A 22,308-nucleotide genomic window follows, 5' to 3' on the forward strand; every position below is an offset into this window, starting at 1 on the left:
TTTGAACCCAGGTCTGGCCAAGGGCCCTGCACCAACCCTCTCCTCTCCCCTCCTTACCTCCTCCCCACCCTAGGAAGGACACAGTGCCCCTTTCTCCAGGCAGCATAGTACCCAGGCGGCACATTACAGGCCCCTCTTTAGCCCCTGCAGGAAGACAGGCAGGCTCACACATGGTTCTCATTAGCTTTCAGAGCAGTAAAGGTGCTGTAATAGACAGGGAGTATATGTTTAGGTGTGTGTGGGTCGGGGGGGTGTAGGTGTGTGTGTGTGTCGGGGGGGTGTAGAGGTGTGTGTGTGTGTGTCGGGGGGGTGTAGAGGTGTGTGTGTGTGTCATGGGGGGTGTAGGTGTGTGTGTGCATATGTGTGTTTTCTTAGCAAAGATAATAAGTGGTGGACTAGGCCTCCTCTAATCCTAACCCTACCCATGGTGATGTTGGGATGTTTCTATAGTATTTGGATCCTAACCCATGGTGATGTTGGGATGTTTCTATAGTATTTGGATCCTAACCCATGGTGGTGTTGGTATATTTCTATAGTATTTGGATCCTAACCCATGGTGGTGTTGGTATATTTCTATAGTATTTGGATCCTAACCCATGGTGGTGTTGGTATATTTCTATAGTATTTGGATCCTAACCCATGGTGGTGTTGGTATATTTCTATAGTATTTGGATCCTAACCCATGGTGGTGTTGGTATATTTCTATAGTATTTGGATCCTAACCCATGGTGATGTTGGTATGTTTCTATAGTATTTGGATCCTAACCCATGGTGATGTTGGTATATTTCTATAGTATTTGGATCCTAACCCATGGTGGTGTTGGTATGTTTCTATAGTATTTGGATCCTAACCCATGGTGATGTTGGTATATTTCTATAGTATTTGGATCCTAACCCATGGTGATGTTGGTATGTTTCTATAGTATTTGGATCCTAACCCATGGTGATGTTGGTATATTTCTATAGTATTTGGATCCTAACCCATGGTGGTGTTGGTATGTTTCTATAGTATTTGGATCCTAACCCATGGTGGTGTTGGTATATTTCTATAGTATTTGGATCCTAACCCATGGTGGTGTTGGTATATTTCTATAGTATTTGGATCCTAACCCATGGTGATGTTGGTATATTTCTATAGTATTTGGATCCTAACCCATGGTGATGTTGGTATATTTCTATAGTATTTGGATCCTAACCCATGGTGATGTTGGGATGTTTCTATAGTATTTGGATCCTAACCCATGGTGGTGTTGGTATATTTCTATAGTATTTGGATCCTAACCCATGGTGGTGTTGGTATGTTTCTATAGTATTTGGATCCTAACCCATGGTGGTGTTGGTATGTTTCTATAGTATTTGGATCCTAACCCATGGTGATGTTGGTATGTTTCTATAGTATTTGGATCCTAACCCATGGTGATGTTGGTATGTTTCTATAGTATTTGGATCCTAACCCATGGTGGTGTTGGTATATTTCTATAGTATTTGGATCCTAACCCATGGTGATGTTGGTATGTTTCTATAGTATTTGGATCCTAACCCATGGTGATGTTGGTATGTTTCTATAGTATTTGGATCCTAACCCATGGTGATGTTGGTATGTTTCTATAGTATTTGGATCCTAACCCATGGTGATGTTGGTATGTTTCTATAGTATTTGGATCCTAACCCATGGTGGTGTTGGTATGTTATGTTATCAGGCACAGACAGGAGGCTCACCCCACTCCTCCCCCAGCCACGGGGCAGGCTGCTCCATGCCCATGCCCATCCGCTCCACCTCAGCTGGGTCCACCCCCACCCACACACCCCAGGACTGCCTGGCCGGGGTGGGGGGGGACGTGCTGGAGGCCTTCGCTCAGGGTGAGTCCTGGACCTCCACCTAGCGGGCAAAACTGGTTGAAATGACATCAGTTTCTGGTTGAAAAGGCATCATGACATCATTTCAACCTGTTTTCCCCGCCGGACTATGTCCTCCTTTAGATCCAATGTGACCCAGTGCCTGTCTGTTGTTAGTTATCCTTGCCTTGTTTGTGTCAAGGAGAACACAACAGTTTGACCTGTGTTTGAGCTGTGCCAAATTTGATGAAAGTATGTTTATTTTTTTTTACCATGTCTAAAAAATACTAGCCACTAAATGCCATGTAAATCACTTACTTCTATCATTGACTGTGTCCTCTGTCTTTCAGGTGTACCTAGAAATCTTCGTAATGATCTATTGGTCGCTGCAGATTCAATCACAAACACAATGTCTTCACTCGTCAAAGAACTCCACTCAGGTTAGTTGAAAGGCACATGACTTCCTGGTTGCCTGTGTTTGTTTTATAACTCTGGGACTGAAGATATCATCTCTGAATTATTTGGGTCTCTGTCATAAAGTAGATGATGCTGCAGAGGAAGAGGACAACAACATGAGGAACGGAGGCCTAAGGGACAGGGGTGAATAAGTCTTGGCTCAGTATTATGTTATTAACATTGCTTAGTTCCTGTATCAAGCTGTTTGAGATTTTGAAACGTCATTCCTTTGAAACATCATTCTAGTATTCTAATTGTAATTCTCCATTCCAAAAGGAAGCAGGTCATTATTTGTGGTAATCGTATGTATTAGACTTTTATGTTACTGCAAATAACGGATCATTTCTCACTGTTTTCCAGCCGAGGCAGAATGAAAGGAGTGGAAAAAGTATGTATGAATATTCTGATATCTGTGATATTGTCCGTATAATATCATCCCATAGTAATTCATTAGTAATTCATATTGTAATATAACAAATCTGCCAAGGACCTATGAACAAAACAGAGATCAGAGGAACTTTTTCAGTCCGACTTGGATCGTCGAAATCCAAACTTCCTCTGCGAATAGTTATCTTTATGGTTATTTTGTGCCCCAGTCTAAAACCTATCCTTCTTCCCTGTCTGTCTGTGTGTCTTCAGGCACAGTGAGAGAAGTAAAGCATCATCGAGGGAGCAACAACCACTCCATCTATACCGGATGTCAGACTGGACTTGACTGGAAAAGAAGAATCCAAATGAGAATCAGTCACACCAACCAAACCCTTCTATCAGGCATAAGCACGTAGAGTAATGCATGCTGTTATCAAACAGGATTTCACTATGTGAACTACTATCAAACATGTTTATTACACCTTGCTGCGGAAAAAAAGCAAGATGTGTCTATTAGCGAGTGTATATGTTGTTCTGTATAAAAACTTAAAGCTGTAATTATTATGTATTGATTGATTCCCCTCATCATGACTGCAATGGTCAAAGCTCTAAGGAATGGCTAGCTGTGCTTTCTCTCAACCTGTCTTGTCAATAACAGACCATTCTGTTTCAATCCCAAATGGCACCCTATTCCCTATATCGCGCAGGACTTTTGACCAGAGCCCTATAGGCCCTGGGCAAAAGTAGTGCACTACATAGGGAATAGAGTGCCATTTGGAATGCTCCCTATCTATCTGTATATACTGTACACATTATACATGACCTTGGGAACACAGCACTGAAAGCAACCTATTTTCATGATGATGATATGTTCCCTAGCCTTCATTGCTTTTGTATGATTAGAGACCGCTAGCTAGTATGTTTTTATTAGGGGTTTTGCATGATGTTGCACTGTCCTGAGTCTGACTGGGTGTACTGTAGGTAGGTAGGTAGGTAGGTAGGTAGGTAGGTAGGTACGATATTATGCCAGCTCTTTGTGGGTTTATCAGTGTTTCTCAACCTGTGGTCCGCAGGCCAGCACTGGTCCCTGTGATGTTGTTGATCGGTCCCTCAGATAGTGAGCTGAAACTGATATAGTCAGTTCTCAAATGCTAGTTTTAATAGAAGTGGTCTTCAAAGGAGGAAGGACCGTAGCTGGGCCTTGCAGTTCCCTGGTACAAAAAAAGGTTGAGAAACGCTTGGTTCTAATGACTGCTGGGATCTGTAGTCCTGTATGTTGTCATGCCTCAGAATTCACATTGACCGCGTCCCAAATGGCACCCTATTCCCTATACAGTGCACTACATTTGACCAAGGCTTATAGGGCTTTGGTCAAAAGTAGTACACTATATAGAGAGTAGGGTGTCATTTAGGACACAGCCTTTGAGTCACATACTGCTGCTACTGTGTGCTCACTGTCGTGAGACACCCTTGCAAAAATATGAGGGCTGTTTGTTTGTTTGGTTAAAGGGAACCTAGTATGGGGGCTATTGTTGTCAATGCTAAATGTTTCATTTAATCAGGGAAACGTCCCTTTGTTAGAAACAGATGTATTATTGTCCTTGTTTTGTCTCTATAAAAAATTAACTAAGTGAGAGAAGCTAGTAAATGCATCTTAAAGAGCATTTAAAACTGCATGGTTCCTCGTCCCTAATCCACTAACTAGTCACTTAGTAGTAACAGTATTTATTGTCCACGTAAAGTAAAGCGAGGGAGAGCACCTCAGGACGTTAGTTTAAAAGAATATGATTATATTGTGTGCTCTTTCGTTCAAATATGTTGAGTTACAACATATCCACCTATACAGCTGTACGTAGGTGAGGACAGGCGGTACAGAAATAAAAGTTATGCACTGAAACGTTTCTTTGATAGCTTTATTTAGTTAAAAGAAACGAGGACTGGAACATGTTTATGTGAGAGTTAATAGATAGGTGCTCAGGGACTGTAGACGTAGATGGAATGTGGTGGCGGGTGGTTGCATCCCAAATGGCATCCTATTCCCTACATAGTGCACTACTTTTGACCAGGGCCCATTAGCCCTATGAGCCCTGGTCAAAGGTAGTGCACTATATAGGGAATAGGATGCCATTTGGGAAGCATCCTCTGTGTGGTTAACTCTTAGGAGTCAGTAGCCTAGGCCCTAATGGGCTCCAGACCTGTGTCTGTAGGGGTCAGAGGTCAGAGACTGTGATCATAAAAGAGCCTGGAGGGAGCAGACAGCAACCCTGCGTCTCAATAATCTGTCTTTCTCCCAAAATGTGCACTCATGCACTCTTCCCCACACATTCAAAAGCATTAAATTGGTGTGAGCATAAACTAAAGTAGAATTTCCACCATATTTATTCTATCGGTTCATTCCTTTTAAATACTCTGAGTGTACAAAGCATTAGGAACACTTTCCTAATATTGAGTCGCACCCCCACCCCTTTTGCCCTCAGAACAGCCTCAATTTGTCAGGCCATGGACTCTACAAGGGGTCGAAAGCGTTCCACAGGGATGCTGGCCCATGTTGACTCCAATGCTTTCCACAGTTGTGTCAAGTTGGCTGGAAGTCCTTTGGGTGGTGGACCATTCTTAATACACACGGCAAACTGTTGAGCGTGAAAAACCCAGCAGCGGTGCAGTTCTTGACACACTCAAACCGGTGCGCCTGGCACCTACTACCATACCCCATTCAAAGGCACTTACATTTTTTGTCTTGATCATTCACCATCTGAATGGCACACATACACAATCCATGTCTCAGTTGTCTCAAGGCTTACAAATCCTTCTTTAACCTGTCTCCTCCCCTTCATCTACACTGATTGAAGTGGATTTAACAGGTGACATTAATAAGGGATTGTAGCGTTCACCTGGTCAGTCTATGTCATGGAAAGAGCAGGTGTTCCGAATGTTTTGTGCGCTCAGTGTACATGAAGGGTAGTGAACTAGTGCTCACTTTAGGAGAAAGGATTATTGGGACATAGGGCAAGTGGGGTTAACCAGACGGCAAGTCTGGTGTTGACTAAGAATGTTGAATGACTTAGAGGAGAGAAATAGGAGGCTATTGCTGAAGTGCTATGTTTGACTGAGCATGTTGTTTTTGTGAATTGTTGTCTGATTTGGCATAAGATAAGCTATATAGTAGCTACAGGCTTAGAGACAGAGGTGGACTGGAAAAGGATACTGACTTACTTGAATTAGGAGGATATCAGGTCCAATAAAACACTCACGTCTTCTGGTTGATGGAACTTTCTGTTGTTCAAGATTTCCATTTATCTCTGAAAACAATCACTGACATTAATAACTTCATAATACATGTTAGGCTTAGCAATGTGAAACAATAAATGGCTAGACAGAGAAGAGTAGGGTTTGGTTCAGTTTGGTTTGGTTTGTAATGATATAACATGATAATAACATATGAATGATAATAATTGGACCAGAATGATAATAATTCAATGATACCAAACAATGGTTAAGCAATGACCTGTACTGAGTTTGTACATTTTGCATTGATATGATGTGTACAGTACAGACCGCCTATCCTATAAGCTAAGTACAAGGTCTTATCAACCTATTACACTGTGTCGAGAAATAAAAGAACAAAAAGTGTTTCCGTTGTTCTAAATGTGATGTTTTTATTTGGTTATTTATTTTACATGATATCATTCTGGGTGTTATTCTAGTTTGCTTGTGGAATTTAATCATTGATAATGATTTATCGAAACACATCTCAATCGAGTGAGCACTTGTCTTGCACATCAGTTAGTTGCCTAAATTATTAAGGAGAGTATATTATATGAAACGGTGACCAATATACTGTAAAGTACAGCCCCACATTGTAAAATATAAACATAGAAGTAACTAATACAAATGAAGTCTTATACACTGAGGGTTTGACACTTTTGTTTCTTCTATACAACAATGTATATTCAAGATCTAAAGGAAAATTGAAGTGCTGAGAGAACCTTTTGAAAAGTGAATAATTGTATTCCCTCTTCACTCCGGTCACAGATAGGAATGCAGTGTTATGATTTGAGTTTGTGCCTAGATGTTCTGTATAAAGTGCTGTATAAAGTAAAATCCATTCATGCAGATATAAGAATATCAATCAGCCTTTTAAGTAGGAGTTTTAGTCTCAGTGTGTGACAATGTGGAAAAAGTGTATTTATGTATTGTTGTTCAGGAGGGAAAGCAGTACGCTTTTATTCAGCCTTTACATTTGTGTCAATGTTTGCAGACGTTGTGTGTCATCATACAGATATATCTACATTCTATATGTTGTTGTTGTTGATGTCCAAATTTTGAGACCACCCACATTTACATGGTCTTCCTTAATTAAAATGTTGAATCGTTACAAGTTCTAGAGCTATCAACAGTTCTAGAGCTACCAACTGTTCTAGAGCTAACAATTGTTCTAGAGCTACCAACCATTCTAGAGCTATCAAGAGTTCTAGAATTATCTCCTTCTAGCCAACAGATGCAATAGAAGGGTACATACAGCACTTTGTGATCATTTTTTTTTGCATAGAGAAAATGTGCAAGATGACAAACCACAAGCTTCCCTAAATGTTATTTATCTATCTCTGTTATGTACCGTTATGCTTCTGGTATACATTTGTTTCTAATGTTAATTTTTAAAACATGGTTTTATGTCACATGACCACTGTCTTTTGTAAATAAAATGAATAAATTGTGAAATATATTAAAATATTTAAAAGCTTGATATGCTTTGTATTGGGATGCCTTTTTCCAGAACTGTATTTACTGATTGTTATCATTTGCACTATGTACAGGAATGCACTGTCTATGTGGTCTCAAGTAATTGAGTGGTTGTTGAAAGCCCAAAAAGTATTCCTGGGAAAAAACTCCCTCCTATCTGATGAGATTACCATTGGTCCCAGGGAGTAATAAATTCTAGGACGTCCAATGATAAACAATATTGTGTGATGTTTAATGTGCAGATGAACTGTAATCATAACATACAAAGAAGGCATCAGACCAGACCACACTGAAAGAGAAATCAAGACAGAGGTCAACTAGATACTTGGATGTCTGTAGATGAGTGCTATGTTTCAAGGTAAGTTGTGTTCGCGTGTGCATGCATGCATAACCTCCCGAGTGGTGCAGTGGTCTAAGGCACTGCATCGCAGTGCTAGCTGTGCCACTAGAGATCCTGGTTCAAATCCAGGCTCTGCTGTAGCCGGCCGCAACCGGGAGACCAATTGGCCCAGCGTCGTCCAGGGTAGGGGAGGGAATGGCCAGCAGGGAGGTAGCTCAGTTGGTAGAGCATGGCGTTTGCAATGCCAGGGTTGTGGGTTCGATTCCCATGGGGGGCCAGTATGAAAAAAATAAAAATAATATTGTATGCACTAACTGTAAGTCGCTCTGGATAAGAGCGTCTGCTAAATGACGTAAATGTAAATGTAAGAGTGTTTGTGTGTTATATGTGTCTGTCTGTGTGGGGGTGGGGGTCAGTGAGAGCAGCTCCTGTTCTCTTCTCCCTCTGCGGTGGGTTGTGTCATCATACTGCTGTCCTTGACTGAACCAGACCACGAGAGACCGAGAAAGTCAGTCTACTCTACAGACGTGGTGTTGTGTGATGTGAGGAGCTCCTTGCTCCAGCCATGCTTCCAGCTCACTGAACCACATCCACCTGCTGTCCCTCACGCTCTCTCTCACTCTTTTTCTCTGTCTCTCCCCCCCCCTCTCCTTCTCTCTCTCCCGTCTCTCCCTCCCTCCCTCCTCTCTCCTAAAGAGCTGTAGCCTGTCTGCTCCCCATGGTTTTGTTCTGTTTGTGCTTGTAAGAGCCTCAGCCTCAGGCACTATGTTATGTGTCTGAGACTGACATAGCCTACTGACATCCTCCCGAAGCAACAGACAGAATGTACACTATGTCCCCGTCTAGTGGGCATGTATGGAAATAATATATGATGAGTATATTTGAATTACTATTGCTATATTTGTTTAATCAATCCACTAAAAAGGTAATTTAGGTCAAATCACTTTGGACAAATCTTTATTTGTTATTGGGTTTTATTTATTGGGATATTGGTCTTCAGTATTTGGCACAGAAATATAACATAATTTTGAAACAACAATTGTAATCATATATTTTGTATAAAAATATAAGCCTAATGGCAGTAAAGCAGCAGCCGTTACACCACTACCTTTAGGACCTGGTGGAGACACGATCAGTCGGCTGGCCCCTGCAGTGTGAACGGAGCATCTGGCGGAGTGCTGGCCGGCTGGGGAGGTGGAGGACGGGGAGAGAAGAAGTAGGAGTATCCCGGAGCAAGAGAAAACAAAAAGGGTCAGGCCTGGGACTTGGCAAAACGGGTAATGAACACCGTGACATAGCCCGTTAACACCAAACCCTCTGTATGGGTAGCCTAACCGTTATCGGAATAGACACAGTCATGAGAGCCCTGAGAACGGAAGGCAGATTGGCTGCACTCGATGGTGGTGGTGAAGGGAAACAGTTAGCCTTTTTGTGCTTTTGCAGATGTGGAGACTGACGATTAGACATTGCGATATGCACTTGAACTTGATGACCGCGTATTTGTAGACACAGAACGGCGATTGTTGCTACAGAATACCGGCCCGTCTGAAAATATCGGGGGTTTTATCCTTTAAATGGTTGTGGCCTATAAACGGGATAGGCTACAGTCCCACCGGTTTACAGATTCTGATTTCCACTGCAAATACGTGTAAAACTTTGTCATTTAGCCTTCAAGAGTGACAAATGCAGGTGACCGCCAACCATGTGTGCATTGATAAAGTCTTTCAATCAATCATAATTGTTATAATGTACAGATGTGTGTTTTGTGCTGACAATGGAACAGTAGGCCGTAACGTTGAGTCCACACTCATTTTTTAATTTTAAAAGTAACACGTTTTGTAGCTGCAATATCATTTTCCGCAACATTTTTGTCGGTTCAAGAAAAAATGGAAACATGCATTTACACTTTAACAATGGTGATACATTTACCAATATGTTTACATTTATATTAAGTATCATTCCAATCTGTTATAAATGTTGCATTCATGCTACATTTGTATCAATGTGTCAGAAAGTCTGCCTGTGGGTGAACGTGTGTCTTGAGCACTTTAACGCCGGCAGTTATCCGTAGTGTAGCACTAACGTTAGCTAAAAATGGGGGCAATGACCAAAACACAAAGGAGGTTTAGCCTCTAACAAGACTAGGCCTATATCACAAGCCTTCTGGAAAAATCACTGAAAAGTGTTACATTGACCATCAACATTGATACCGTTTCTATAGGCTCTAAAGTGCACATGGTAGGCTATTGATCTCAATTAGGTAAAGAGGTAGGAGGCTAAAGTGGGCTAGTCTAGGCCTTGCATGTAGCCAGTAGTCTGTGCAAAGTAGTAAGTCCAGTTTGTAAAGACTGGCTGTAATGAAAATGTAATATGCATATAGACTATAATATGCATAATGCATATACAGCATATCATTCGTTTTCGATAAGACCGTAGGCCTACACACGTGTTATACTGTGTGTAAGAGAAACTGGAGAAACTAGAGAGAACTGACAACTTCTCAGCATCCTTAAAATGTAGTTCTAACAAGTAATCTAATCTAAAGCCTTGGACAGTTCGGCCCTAATAGGCCCTACTGTTGCCTAATCAGATCACTGCAATTAGTAGGGAGACTGTGATTGATTGAATCCATTGTGTAGGCTAGAATAATGTTCAACTTAATACAAAAACTAAGGAATAATAATAAAGTTATAATATTCTAATAATAAATACTTATGTTTTTGTCCTTATTTTATGTATTGCCAGTTTTTCAGCATGAATGATTCAATTTGTTGTTCTTCATATTGCAGGGGAGGATCATTGATCACCATTTTTTGTTCTGTTTATTTTATTTTTCAAATTTTGAAGCTTCTTCTGATTTCCATTAAGAATATCATCCATACGATTTGCACTCTTGGCGATGCCGTCCAACACTGTTGCCACCACCAACACCGCTGCATTCAAAAACTCTGACTACACCTGTGATGCACCTGGGAACAGAATGGTAAGAAACAAACAGCTATGTAAAGCAAAACTACTGTCATTTAAGCACTATAACGTGCTATTACGTTATAAGAGTGTGTATTACAAGTGTATTATAACATGTCATACCCATGTTGATCAGCGATCTTGTCATGGAGTTTTTTTTTGTGCATTATTAGCCTGAACCACTGTGTAATTGATTTGATTGATTTATTGTGGAAAAGAAACTGAATACAACCGAAGGGATAAAACGTTAAAGCGATTCTCTTGCTTCCAACGTGGTCCCAGATGGAATACACATCATTTCCATAATAATGTCGACATCATTTCCATAATTGCCATACAAGAATTGCCATACACAAAATACACCCATCAAATGTTGCGATTGTAGGTAAGGTTTCATATAGTGCAATTAATCTATACGCTCTACAGTTGTACTATACACATCATAAAATGTAATGCTGGATCACTGTAAGTTAGCCACCCATTGATCTCTCGGCGACAGACTACGCATCTGACCATATTACTCAAGATTTTAGTTCTGGGTTAACCGTGATTAGCCACCCATTAGCCACATTGACAACTGCGGATGTGAAAGGGCTTTATTAATACAGTGTTCTCTTTGACCCCCCCACACACATTTTTGTGGTTTATATAACTGGACTCAACCCATCAATGTAGGTCATACTTTATTGATAAATATACCCACAATATCACCAATCACCTCTTTAGCTCAGACCATTCCCATAGATATTGGTGACCAGTGTCTATCGGTCATCTATCTAATGTATGTTGCTATGTCTTCTACTTAGGGTTAACCAACTTATAAGAAAATCAATGAAGAGACACTCCTAAATGCTGGACGCTTATTAGTCAATATAACCAATTAGCAATATCACCAATATCAGTTTGAGCTCAGAGAATTTAGCCATAGAGATAGCCTATTAGTTTCCAGTAACCACTGTCTATATGTCATCTAATGTATGTGGTTAACCAAGTTATAGAAAATCAATAAGGAGACGCTATAGGACCCCTAGTGATGAAAATATGGAGAAGAAAATGATTAGTAATGTATATTAATGGAGAGTGTACTGTCTGTAACATGATCACATAGGCCTACTGTATAGTTAAAGCATCATTGATGCCCCCCCCCCCCCCCCCAAATGGTAGCTTTCTGTATTATGTGCTGATTGTGCCTGTTAGAAAGATGCCACTGGTTTGTTACTGTGACGTGGGGCGTTGGCTGTTGTACGCTGAGCCAGCCAGCCAGCGAGCCAGCCAGTTGGTGCTGAAACTGCTCTGTTTCTGTGTTATACTGGGGCATTTATCCTCCTCTCTCCTCTCTTCCTCTTCCTCTCCTCTCTCATCTACTACACTCTCCTCCCATCACACTGCCCACCCAATGTATTATTGTTGCTAAGCAACAACCATTGCCTTAAATAAACTGACTTCCGACTGGAAATAGTGCCAGAGATATTGAATAGTGCCAAATAGTTATTGTATTTTATGCCATGTATTGCTTTTTGAATTGCCATTTTTACATCTTTTAGTAATGTGTTAGAATGGTGTGTTGTGTTTCATTGAACATTTTCAGGATTTTGTCAATACAACAGAAGGCTACATGTCCATGGAATCAGACAGCACTGAATTGTGTTAGTTGTGTGGCATCACTCCAAACGAGGCATCATTTAGGGCTGCATACGCCCTTGCGATTACCGACTTTCCACCCTTGGTGATTTCTGCCATTTGGTGGGGGGTTGGTGACAGCTCATCCCATATAGAAAGGCAATAGGAGTGCATGCAGTGCCAATACTCCTTTGGTGGAGGCAGGCTTAACCAGGCACTAGGATTTTGTCCCAAATGGCACCCTATTCCCTATGTAGGGCACTACTTTTGACCAGGGCCCATAGGGACGCAGTCCTAGATAGGAGGAGGAGGAGGGAAATCACTGCTGGAGAAATAAACAACAGACAATGAAAATGCAAAATCTGATCATTTTATTAATCAAATGTAAAAATAGATTATGAGGATTATGTGAATGATTGAAATATTGCATATGAATCCAGGTCTCGCCCAAGTCATATTAAAACAAAACAAGGTTTTCCATGTACTAGATACTAGATTTACTACAAATAATGTGACTAGATAATGTGGCAGCCTTTTTTTTCACTGTGCTCCATCCATCCCCTTGAAAAAGCCAAGGCTGTTTTTCATCGGCAGCTCCCAGTAGCTCCCACCTCGTGATGCTGATAGCTGGTTGCTAAGCAGGATTTGGTCTGCTTCAACTAATTGTTCAAGCTTGTCTCCCTTCATACCCCAAACAACACACTCACTAAGACACTCAGTCAGTACATATTATTCAGTTAATATTGAGGCCCTGGGCCTGTATTCACAAAAATAGTCTCAGTCAGAGTAGGAGTGCTGATCTAGGATCAGGACCCCCGGTCCATATCACCTTAGAGGGCTTTGTCTTAGGGGGAGGACACAGTTTTATTCATCAAAGGGAATGTGCAGGAGGGGGTCCACACACACAAACACACACATACACACACACTCACAGTGTCTTTGTAATAGTGTCATTAGGGAATGTATCTCAGTGAGGTCAGGCTCTGTGGTAGTATCTATAGCTCTCACTTCACCCAGACTCAAAGGGACATGTCATTCAAATCCCATCTGTCCCATTGTCTCTCTTCATCTCAAAGAGGCACAGGATGGAGACCTATTGAGAGTCCCTAAACTGTTCAAGAGTTGGAATTTATACTGCACACTGTACAGGGTTGGGGTCAATTCCATTTCAATTCCAGTCAATTCAGACAGTAAACCAAATTCCAATTCCACATTTTCGTCGTTAGAAAACAATGAAGAGAATTGGAATTGGAATTAGAACTTCAGTGTACTTCCTGAATTGACTGGAATTTAAATGGAATTGACCCCAACCATGTACAGTATACAGTTGCACTACAATTAGAATCACATTACACATTCATACTGCCTCTCAATTCTATGGGTGATGTTTACTATGCATTTCATTTTAACTGTGAACTGAGAGCTATACAGTAAATTCAGGGTACAATTTTAGGGTTAAAGTAGACACCTTAGATAAGGTAGTTGATAGTAGTTAGATATCTAATTGACTGATGTCACATTTATTATATGGTTGGTTTGTGATTCTACCTGACGCTACTCTGATTCTACTGTGATTCTACCTGATTTTACTGTGATTCATTCTGATTCTACTGTAATTCTATTTGATTCTACTGTAATTCTACCTGATTCTACTGTAATTCTATCGGACTCTACTTTGATTCTACCTGATTTTGCTTTGATTTTCTCTGATTCTACTGTGATTCTACCTGATTCTACTGTGATTCTACCTGATTTGACTGTGATTCTACCTGATTCTTCATATGAGGGTGAAAATATTGTGTTGTGTGTTTTAGTTTGACAGAGTGAGATTGATAATATTGTGTTGCGTGGTTGTTTGACAGAGTGAAAGCGCGATACTGGACAAGGAGCTGGCAACAGAGGAGAAATCAGCTAAAAGCAACACCACCTGTAAAGTGGGCCGGCCTGCTGGGAAGAAACGCAAGCAGATACCTGTGAGTAGATTATTTGTAATAATATCTTTATTGGGCTTTAGAATTTTTTTCATAACCATCAATGGAGAAACAAGAAACACTGTCTTATGGACCTGAAAGCTGCACACGTTGTAGGTTTATTGTAAAACTAGCTAAATATACAATTTGGTTATTAAAATGATCCCAGATATGTTTGTATACAACGGTTCAAGTTTCAAGTTCATTTGCCATATGCCAAAGGTCCTATAACATATACTATGTGTTTACAGTCATTGCAAAGGCATCTCTTACGAAACTCCGTCATGCATAGTGACATTGTGCCTCAGTGAGTGTTTTCACAGCTGTGAGATGCATGGATAGCAGTCGTAGGAGAAAACACTGTGCCAGAGAATAGGGATGGGTATTTGAAATAATTTCACTATTCGAATAATATCATGACATTTTTTCGGATATCCGGATAGTCGAAAAACATGTTTTTCTGTAACTTTTTAAAAACTGGGACACTTGTTTGCTGCGCAGCCTGTGCAACTCGGCAGCAGGGCGGGGGATGGGCAGCGGTCGGTGTGGCGGACTAAACTCCACTCCATTGTGAAGGAAGTTTCTGATGAACTTCACCAACGGCGTGGATCTGAGACCAGGCTTTGTGGAATCTAGCTCCGACTACATCGATTTGCCCCAAAAAAGAAAAAATGAAACGCCTACCTTGTACCACCACAGACTATTTCCTTATTGAGATTCAATGGGCACATTCGCATTTGCGCCATTGCCATCTTAGAGCAACAGCAATGAGCAAACAATTGGTGGTTCATTTTGATGAAACTTTATTGAAAAAGTCAGAATTTCAGCAAACAACTACAGAGGCCAAACATAGGTGCAAGGTGGGCATTTCATAATTATTATTTTTGTAAGTATTGACCTGGGGCAAATTGATGTGGTCGGAGATAGATTCTACAAAGCTTGGTCTCGGCTCCACGGCGTTGGTGAAGTTCATCATAAACGGCCTTCACCATGGAGTGGTCTGCTAGGGCCGGTGGTGTGTATGACACAGGAAAGAGAGAGAGAAAAAAGTAGCTACTGACTTGCCCTAGTTAGATAAACTTGTAAACTTGTAAATGCTATCATCCTATCTGGCAGTGCCTGTCTTTACTGCAATCAAATAGATGTAAATAAGCTAGCTAAGATAGCCAGCTAGCTAGGCAAGTGAGGCTATTTTGCTGTACTCCCTGTCCTTGTCTACAACTCCATTCAGATTAAACAACAGCCTACCTGTCGGTTGCTCGTTGTAGCTAACTTAATTCCGTAATTTAAATTCCATTTTGCATTGATTAGAAATCCTCCACTTCACATTGCTTCACATGGACCCTCTGACTGTAGTGCCAACAACAACAAGCTACACGCGTGAAACATGTGTAGGCTATACGGTTTGTATTTTTATGGCGCACATGTCATAAAACCTACATTCAAAAGTTTGTTTTTTAATTAAATTAAGAATTTCAAATATCATGGTATATTCTTTTGTGTAGCAATGTCACATAGATAATTATATTTAATTGAGACAAAACCTTTTCATTGTTAAATTAGGCCTATGATTTTTTTCCCTAAAAAATGAATACTTTCGCAAGTATTCGAAAACTAACCTCCGTTCGGATATTCGAATAACCGTGCCCATCCCTACTAGAGGCTGGGTGAATCACATAGTTGTCATTAGGAATCTTTCTCTTGCGTTACTATTGACAGTGTGACGAGTACTGAGTTTACAAAGAGGCAGGACGCAGACACAGGAATTAACAAGGTCAAGGTTTACTCAAACAATGACTAAGAGAATTAACAAAGATAGAGTACATGACACGAAGCAAAACAATCACACACAAAATCCTACAGAACAGTCCAGGGCTAAATAGGGGTGGTGATGAGATGATGAGGTGCAGGTGCGCTGGAGGTGATTAGGGTGCGTTGGGTTCCCATTCCGGTGTTGCCGAGGTGGTGCGCTCAGACCGGTGGCTCAGTAGACCGACGAATCAGAGCGCCGGAGGGGAGCAACGGGAGGAGACGTGACAAACAGAACCTTAAAACCTGTTAAACTCTGAACCCCTCTGGTGGCATTTTCTAAACGACGCATAATATTGGATGCTACCCTCATAAAGTACATTTCGGTTTCAAAACTGTAAGTCCAACAAACACATGCTTAGTACTGTTAGAAAGGGGTCAGAAACAATGTGACTACTACAGAGCCTGAGATACAGCAGGCCCCCCCAAACATTTGGGAATAAGAGATTTGAAAGTCTAGGTTTGAGATAAAATATGTCACAAATTACTGTTCCAAAATGAATTGTCAGATCTTTTACCGAATGGTTGCGCTCTAAACATTCGTATGACATTGCCAGCAGTAAGATTTGAGTTTGATTTCCAAAAAGACAAAGCCTGTAGCTTTCAAATAATATGTCACTTTGGGGGTACCCTCCAAACTCACAGGGCCCAAAACAACCGCTTAGAGTTTAACAGGTTCAGCCTTAAGTCAATGGGTCTCTAAACGGAGTTCATCGCGCTAAAACTGACCGATTAGCCAGGAGAGATCAGCTGGTCAACCAACACACAGTGCAGTGAGAACTAAAAGTCTTTAGAAATGTATGGAGACCAAAAAATGTGAGTGGCTTATATTGGCTGATTAGATGAAGAAAAAACATATATATATTCAGTATATGTGGCCAAGATTGATTTTAGCATAATTGTGTTATTCTTGGTGTTGTGATAGTTAACACCATGAGTTGGCTGAGTTTCCTGACATTCTATGTCTGTCTTGTCTATGACCTCTGTGACCTTTGGCAGGGGGCCAGTTGTCGGTCACTGGGTTGTGTTTCGTAACACCCTGGTGCTGACAGAAAGTGTAATGTTGCATTTCTCAGACACACTGTCTCTCACTGGCTCTCTCACTCTTTCTCTCTTCCTTACACTACGTGTTGTTGTGTAATGTTTCTGTAAAATGCTATCCCTGTTTCTTATGTCAGTGAGAAATCAGTGGAATTTGATTTCAGAACACTTTTCTGAAAATAGCTTGACAAATAGCAGTGGACATTTTTTTTCTTCTACTCTGCATTGCAGTATAATTAAGATTGTTTGCTCTAAGGAGACCAAGGAAGCAGTCATTAGTTATTAATAAGCAGTCATTAGTCTGATATAATAAAAATATTTTTCACAACATCCTCCATTTAATGTTTCACAATCTAAAGTCTCAGATCTCATGTATTATTGATTTTTTTATTGGTTTATTTGGATTATCATTAGCATTTGATATATTTAAGACCAGTTTATTATTATTATGTGGTCCTCTGTAGCTCAGCTGGACCACCCATACACAAAAATGTATGCACGCATGACTGTAAGTCGCTTTGGATAAAAGCGTCTGCTAAATGGCATATTATTATTATTATTATTATTTGCCGAAGCAGCAGCTATTCTTCCTGGGGTCCACACAAAAACATAAAACACGGCAAGTAACAAAACAGTCACACAAATGTAAAATACAACGATATATAAACAACATAACTATAGAATAATGTGTGTGTAGATTGTGTATGTTAAGCCCTATTCGCACGGGACAAGTATTACTATAGAACGTCGGTTATGTAATTATTACCCCAGCATGTCAGTTTTTCCAGTGGATGATTCGGACAGGATTAGTTTTACCAAACTGCCCCTGTAATTATTATTTTTTCCTTATTCAAAATTGACCATTATGACGGAAGCCTGGAGGCTCTTCTAGGCATGAAGATATTTCACATGTCTAGGGATGGCCTAATATTGGCCTAATGACCTTCAGTTTGGAGAAAGTCTAAATAAGAATGCATATCAATAAGAACTATGAACTGTAACCTATGTAGAAATGTAATTACCTGACATATTTGGCAATTTATCAATTCATTGGCACAATATCATCCACTTCATTTTTTTAAAGAGAAGTATGGCATTAGTAAAGTTGATATGTGACAAAACAGATCATTAATCTGTAGGCTAGGTCCATAGCACTTTGTTTGAAGCATCAATTTCTTCCCATGTTCTTACCCAAACTGGGTGCAGCACCTGTTAAACTGTAATATCCCTCACAACACAGGGATGACGATTGGCACGGGATAAGTATTATCAGAGGGCCTGGGAGTTTGCCGAAAAACAGGAGGTTTTTAGGGCTGGGATAATAACCTTCCTGCCTAGTAAAAATGACTGACATGGCAGATTCGGACGGGACTAAAATGACAGATGTGGTGATTTGTGCTTGTGCACATAATTACATGACCTGAGCTCCCTCAGTAAAACTTATCCTGTCCGAATAGGGCTTTAGAGTGTGATAGAGTGTGTGCGTGTGTTTGTGTGTGTCTCATTTCACAGTCCCTATTGTGCCATCACTGCCATGAGATGTTGTTTTATCAATTTTTTAACTGTAATCTTGCTGTTTGCTTTAGTAGTTGCAGATGGAAGGGAGTTCCAGGTGATCATGGCTTTGTATAATACTGTCCGTTGCGTGAATTTGTTTTGGATTTGGGGACTGTGAAGAGACCCCTGGTGGCATGTCTTGTGGGGTATGTATGGGTGTCTGAGCTGTATGTTATTTGATTATGCAGACAATCTTACATTTTCATCACAGTGATATTTCTCATAAAACCTATAAGAGAAGCAGTTAATCTCTCGTCAACCCTGAACCAGGAAAGACTGGCATGCATGTTGTTAATGTTAGTTCTGATTGTGCAGTTAAGGGCAAGGCGTGCTGCTCTGTTTTGAGCCAGCTGCAGCTTTGTTAGGTCTTTCTTTGCTGAACATTACCATATTACCGGACAGTAATCAAGATGGGACAAGACCAGAGCCTGAACAACTAGTACAGTTGATTTTTGTGTAAAAAATGCAGAACATGTTTTTATAAACCCTTCCCCATCTTCCCAATAACTTTGTCAAAATGACTTGACCATGATAATTGACCATCCAATGTTATACCTAGGAGTTTATTTTCCTCAACTTGCTCAATAGTTACACCCTTTATGCACAACTCCAGTTGAGGTTTAGGTCTTAGAGAATGTTTTGATCCAAATACAATGCTTTTAGTTTTAGATATATTTAAGACCAGTTTATTATTATTCAGCCATTCTGATACTGACTGTAACTTAGAATTTCACTGAGCTCACTTTGGGTGCTGAGATGTAGAATGTGGAATCATCCGCATACAGTACATAGTCATTCTAGCTTCGTGTAAGACCAGTGGCAAATCATTTGTAAAAATAGAGAAGGGTAACGGCCCAAGGCAACTGCCCTGAGGGATACCGCACTGAACACGTCTGATGTTAGAGAAGCTTCCATTGAAGAACACTCTCTGGGTTCTATTGGATAAATAACTCTCCAACCATGTGATGGCAGGTGATGTAAAGCCATAGCAAGTGAGTTTTTAAAATAACAATTTACACTACATGACACCTGCTCGTCGAACATCTCATTCCAAAATCATGGGCATTAATATGAAGTTGGTCCCCCCTTTGCTGCTATAACAGCCTCCAATCTTCTGGGAAGGCTTTCCACTAGATGTTGGAACATTGCTGCGGTGACTTGCTTCCATTCATGCACAAGAGCATTAGTGTGGTCGGGCACTGATGCTGGGCGATTAGGCCTGGCTCGCAGTCGGTGTTCCAATTCATCCCAAAGGTTTTCGATGGGGTTGAGGTCAGCGCTCTGTGCAGGCCAGTCAAGCTCTTCCACACCGATCTAGACAAACCATTTCTGAATGGACCTCACTTTGTGCACGGGGACATTGTCATGCTGAAACAGGAAAGGGCCTTCCCCAAACTGTTGTCACAAATTTGGAAGCACAGAATCGTCTAGAATGTGCTGTAGTGTTAAGATTTCCCTTCACTGCAACTAAGGGGCCAAGCCCTATCCATGAAAAACAGCTCCTGCTCGCCTGTGCCATAGCAGCCACTGAACTGCTCCCGGACTCACCTATTGCTGTTCACTGGACCTTATGATCACTCAGCTACACAGCTGATGCCTACTGGACTGTTCCTTTATACGGTACCCCATCCTGTTTATCTGTTTAGCCTCAGCTCAAACTTTCGTCGCCATTACTAGCTGTTGTCTTAGCTCTCTTGAATAACACCTGTGATTGCTTTATGCCTCACTCCCATGTCAATATGCCTTGCCTATTGCTGTTTCAGTTAGTTCTTACTGTACTTTTTCACTGTAGAGCCCCCAGTCCCGCTCAACCTGCCTCAGATACAGTGAGGGAAAAAAGTATTTGATCCCCTGCTGATTTTGTACGTTTGCCCACTGACAAAGAAATTATCAGTCTATAATTTTAATGGTAGGTTTATTTGAACAGTGAGAGACAGAATAACAACAACAAAATCCATAACAACGCATGTCAAAAATGTTATAAATTGATTTGCATTTTAATGAGGGAAATAAGTATTTGACCCCCTCTCAATCAGAAAGATTTCTGGCTCCCAGGTGTCTTTTATACAGGTAACGAGCTGAGATTAGGAGCACACTCTTAAAGGGAGTGCTGCTAATCTCAGTTTGTTACCTGTATAAAAGACACCTGTCCACAGAAGCAATCAATCAATCAGATTCCAAACTCTCCACCATGGCCAAGACCAAAGAGCTCTCCAAGGATGTCAGGGACAAGATTGTAGACCTACACAAGGCTGGAATGGGCTACAAGACCATCGCCAAGCAGCTTGGTGAGAAGGTGACAACAGTTGGTGTGATTATTCGCAAATGGAAGAAACACAAAATAACTGTCAATATCCCTTGGCCTGTGGCTCAATGCAAGATCTCACCTCGTGGAGTTGCAATGATCATGAGAACTGTGAGGAATCAGCCCAGAACTACACGGGAGGATCTTGTCAATGATCTCAAGGCAGCTGGGACCATAGTCACCAAGAAAACAATTGGTAACACACTACGCCGTGAAGGACTGAAATCCTGCAGCGCCCGCAAGGTCCCCCTGCTCAAGAAAGCACATATACAGGGCCGTCTGAAGTTTGCCAATGAACATCTGAATGATTCAGAGGAGAACTAGGTGAAAGTGTTGTGGTCAGATGAGACCAAAATCGAGCTCTTTGGCATCAACTCAACTCGCCGTGTTTGGAGGAGGAGGAATGCTGCCTATGACCCCAAGAACACCATCCCCACTGTCAAACATGGAGGTGGAAACATCATGCTTTAGGGGTGTTATTCTGCTAAGGGGACAGGACAACTTCACCACATCAAAGGGACGATGGACGGGGCCATGTACCGTCAAATCTTGGGTGAGAACCTCCTTCCCTCAGTCAGGGCATTGAAAATGGGTCGTGGATGGGTATTCCAGCATGACAATGACCCAAAACACACGGCCAAGGCAACAAAGGAGTGGCTCAAGAAGAAGCACATTAAGGTCCTGGAGTGGCCTAGCCAGTCTCCAGACCTTATCCCATAGAAAATCTGTGGAGGGAGCTGAAGGTTCGAGTTGCCAAACGTCAGCCTCGAAACCTTAATGACTTGGAGAAGATCTGCAAAGAGGAGTGGAACAAAATCCCTCCTGAGATGTGTGCATCTCTCATTAAAATGCAAATCAATTTATAACATTTTTGACATGCGTTTTTCTGGATTTTGTTGTTGTTATTCTGTCTCTCACTGTTCAAATAAACCTACCATTAAAATTATAGACTGATCATTTCTTTGTCAGTGGGCAAACGTAAAAAATCAGCAGGGGATCAAATACTTTTTCCCCCTCACTGTAGCTCCTTTGTCCCACCCCCCACACACGCGGAGACCGGCTCAATCGCTGCCTCCAGTGATGCTATCTCTTTCATCGTTACCCAAAGCTTAGGTTTACCTACACTGTACTCATATCCTTCCATATCCTTGTCTGTACATAATGCCCTGAATCTATTCTACAACGCCCAGAAATCTGCCCCTTTTATTCTCTGTACCCAACGCACTAGAAGACCAGTTCTTAAAGCCTTTAGCCGTATACTTATTCTATTCCTCCTCTGTTCCTCTGGTGATGTAGAG

The 22,308-nt window shown here is 41.2% G+C and overlaps 2 protein-coding genes across 6 annotated transcripts in view; both read left to right on the forward strand.

Annotated features, from left to right (window-relative positions):
• dtnbb (dystrobrevin, beta b) overlaps window positions 1-2,444 on the forward strand; it is a gene marked incomplete at both ends in the record, with an annotated part of 51,309 nt that extends 48,865 nt beyond the window's left edge. For 3 of the 5 annotated variants that reach the window (XM_084181684.1, XM_084181685.1, XM_084181687.1), the window contains 3 exons: window positions 1,701-1,860; window positions 2,187-2,276; window positions 2,377-2,444. In XM_084181684.1, coding sequence (XP_084037810.1) covers window positions 1,701-1,860; window positions 2,187-2,276; window positions 2,377-2,444 — 318 coding nt within the window. Of the gene's footprint in view, window positions 1-1,700; window positions 1,861-2,186; window positions 2,282-2,376 lie in introns of those variants that run through there. The other 2 variants (XM_084181686.1, XM_084181688.1) reach the window with 1 other exon arrangement.
• A 6,491-nt stretch (window positions 2,445-8,935) lies between these two features.
• Window positions 8,936-22,308, forward strand: part of dnmt3ab (DNA (cytosine-5-)-methyltransferase 3 alpha b) — a 78,431-nt gene continuing 65,058 nt past the window's right edge. Inside the window, exons 1-3 of the mRNA XM_084182535.1 lie at window positions 8,936-9,018; window positions 10,531-10,724; window positions 14,191-14,301. Of these exons, the coding sequence (XP_084038661.1) occupies window positions 10,641-10,724; window positions 14,191-14,301 (195 nt within the window). The 5' untranslated portion in view covers window positions 8,936-9,018; window positions 10,531-10,640. The remainder of the gene's footprint in view (window positions 9,019-10,530; window positions 10,725-14,190; window positions 14,302-22,308) is intronic.

The sequence above is a fragment of the Coregonus lavaretus genome, assembly GCF_964263955.1.
Source record: "Coregonus lavaretus genome assembly, chromosome: 18".
In the NCBI taxonomy this organism is placed as follows: domain Eukaryota; kingdom Metazoa; phylum Chordata; class Actinopteri; order Salmoniformes; family Salmonidae; genus Coregonus; species Coregonus lavaretus.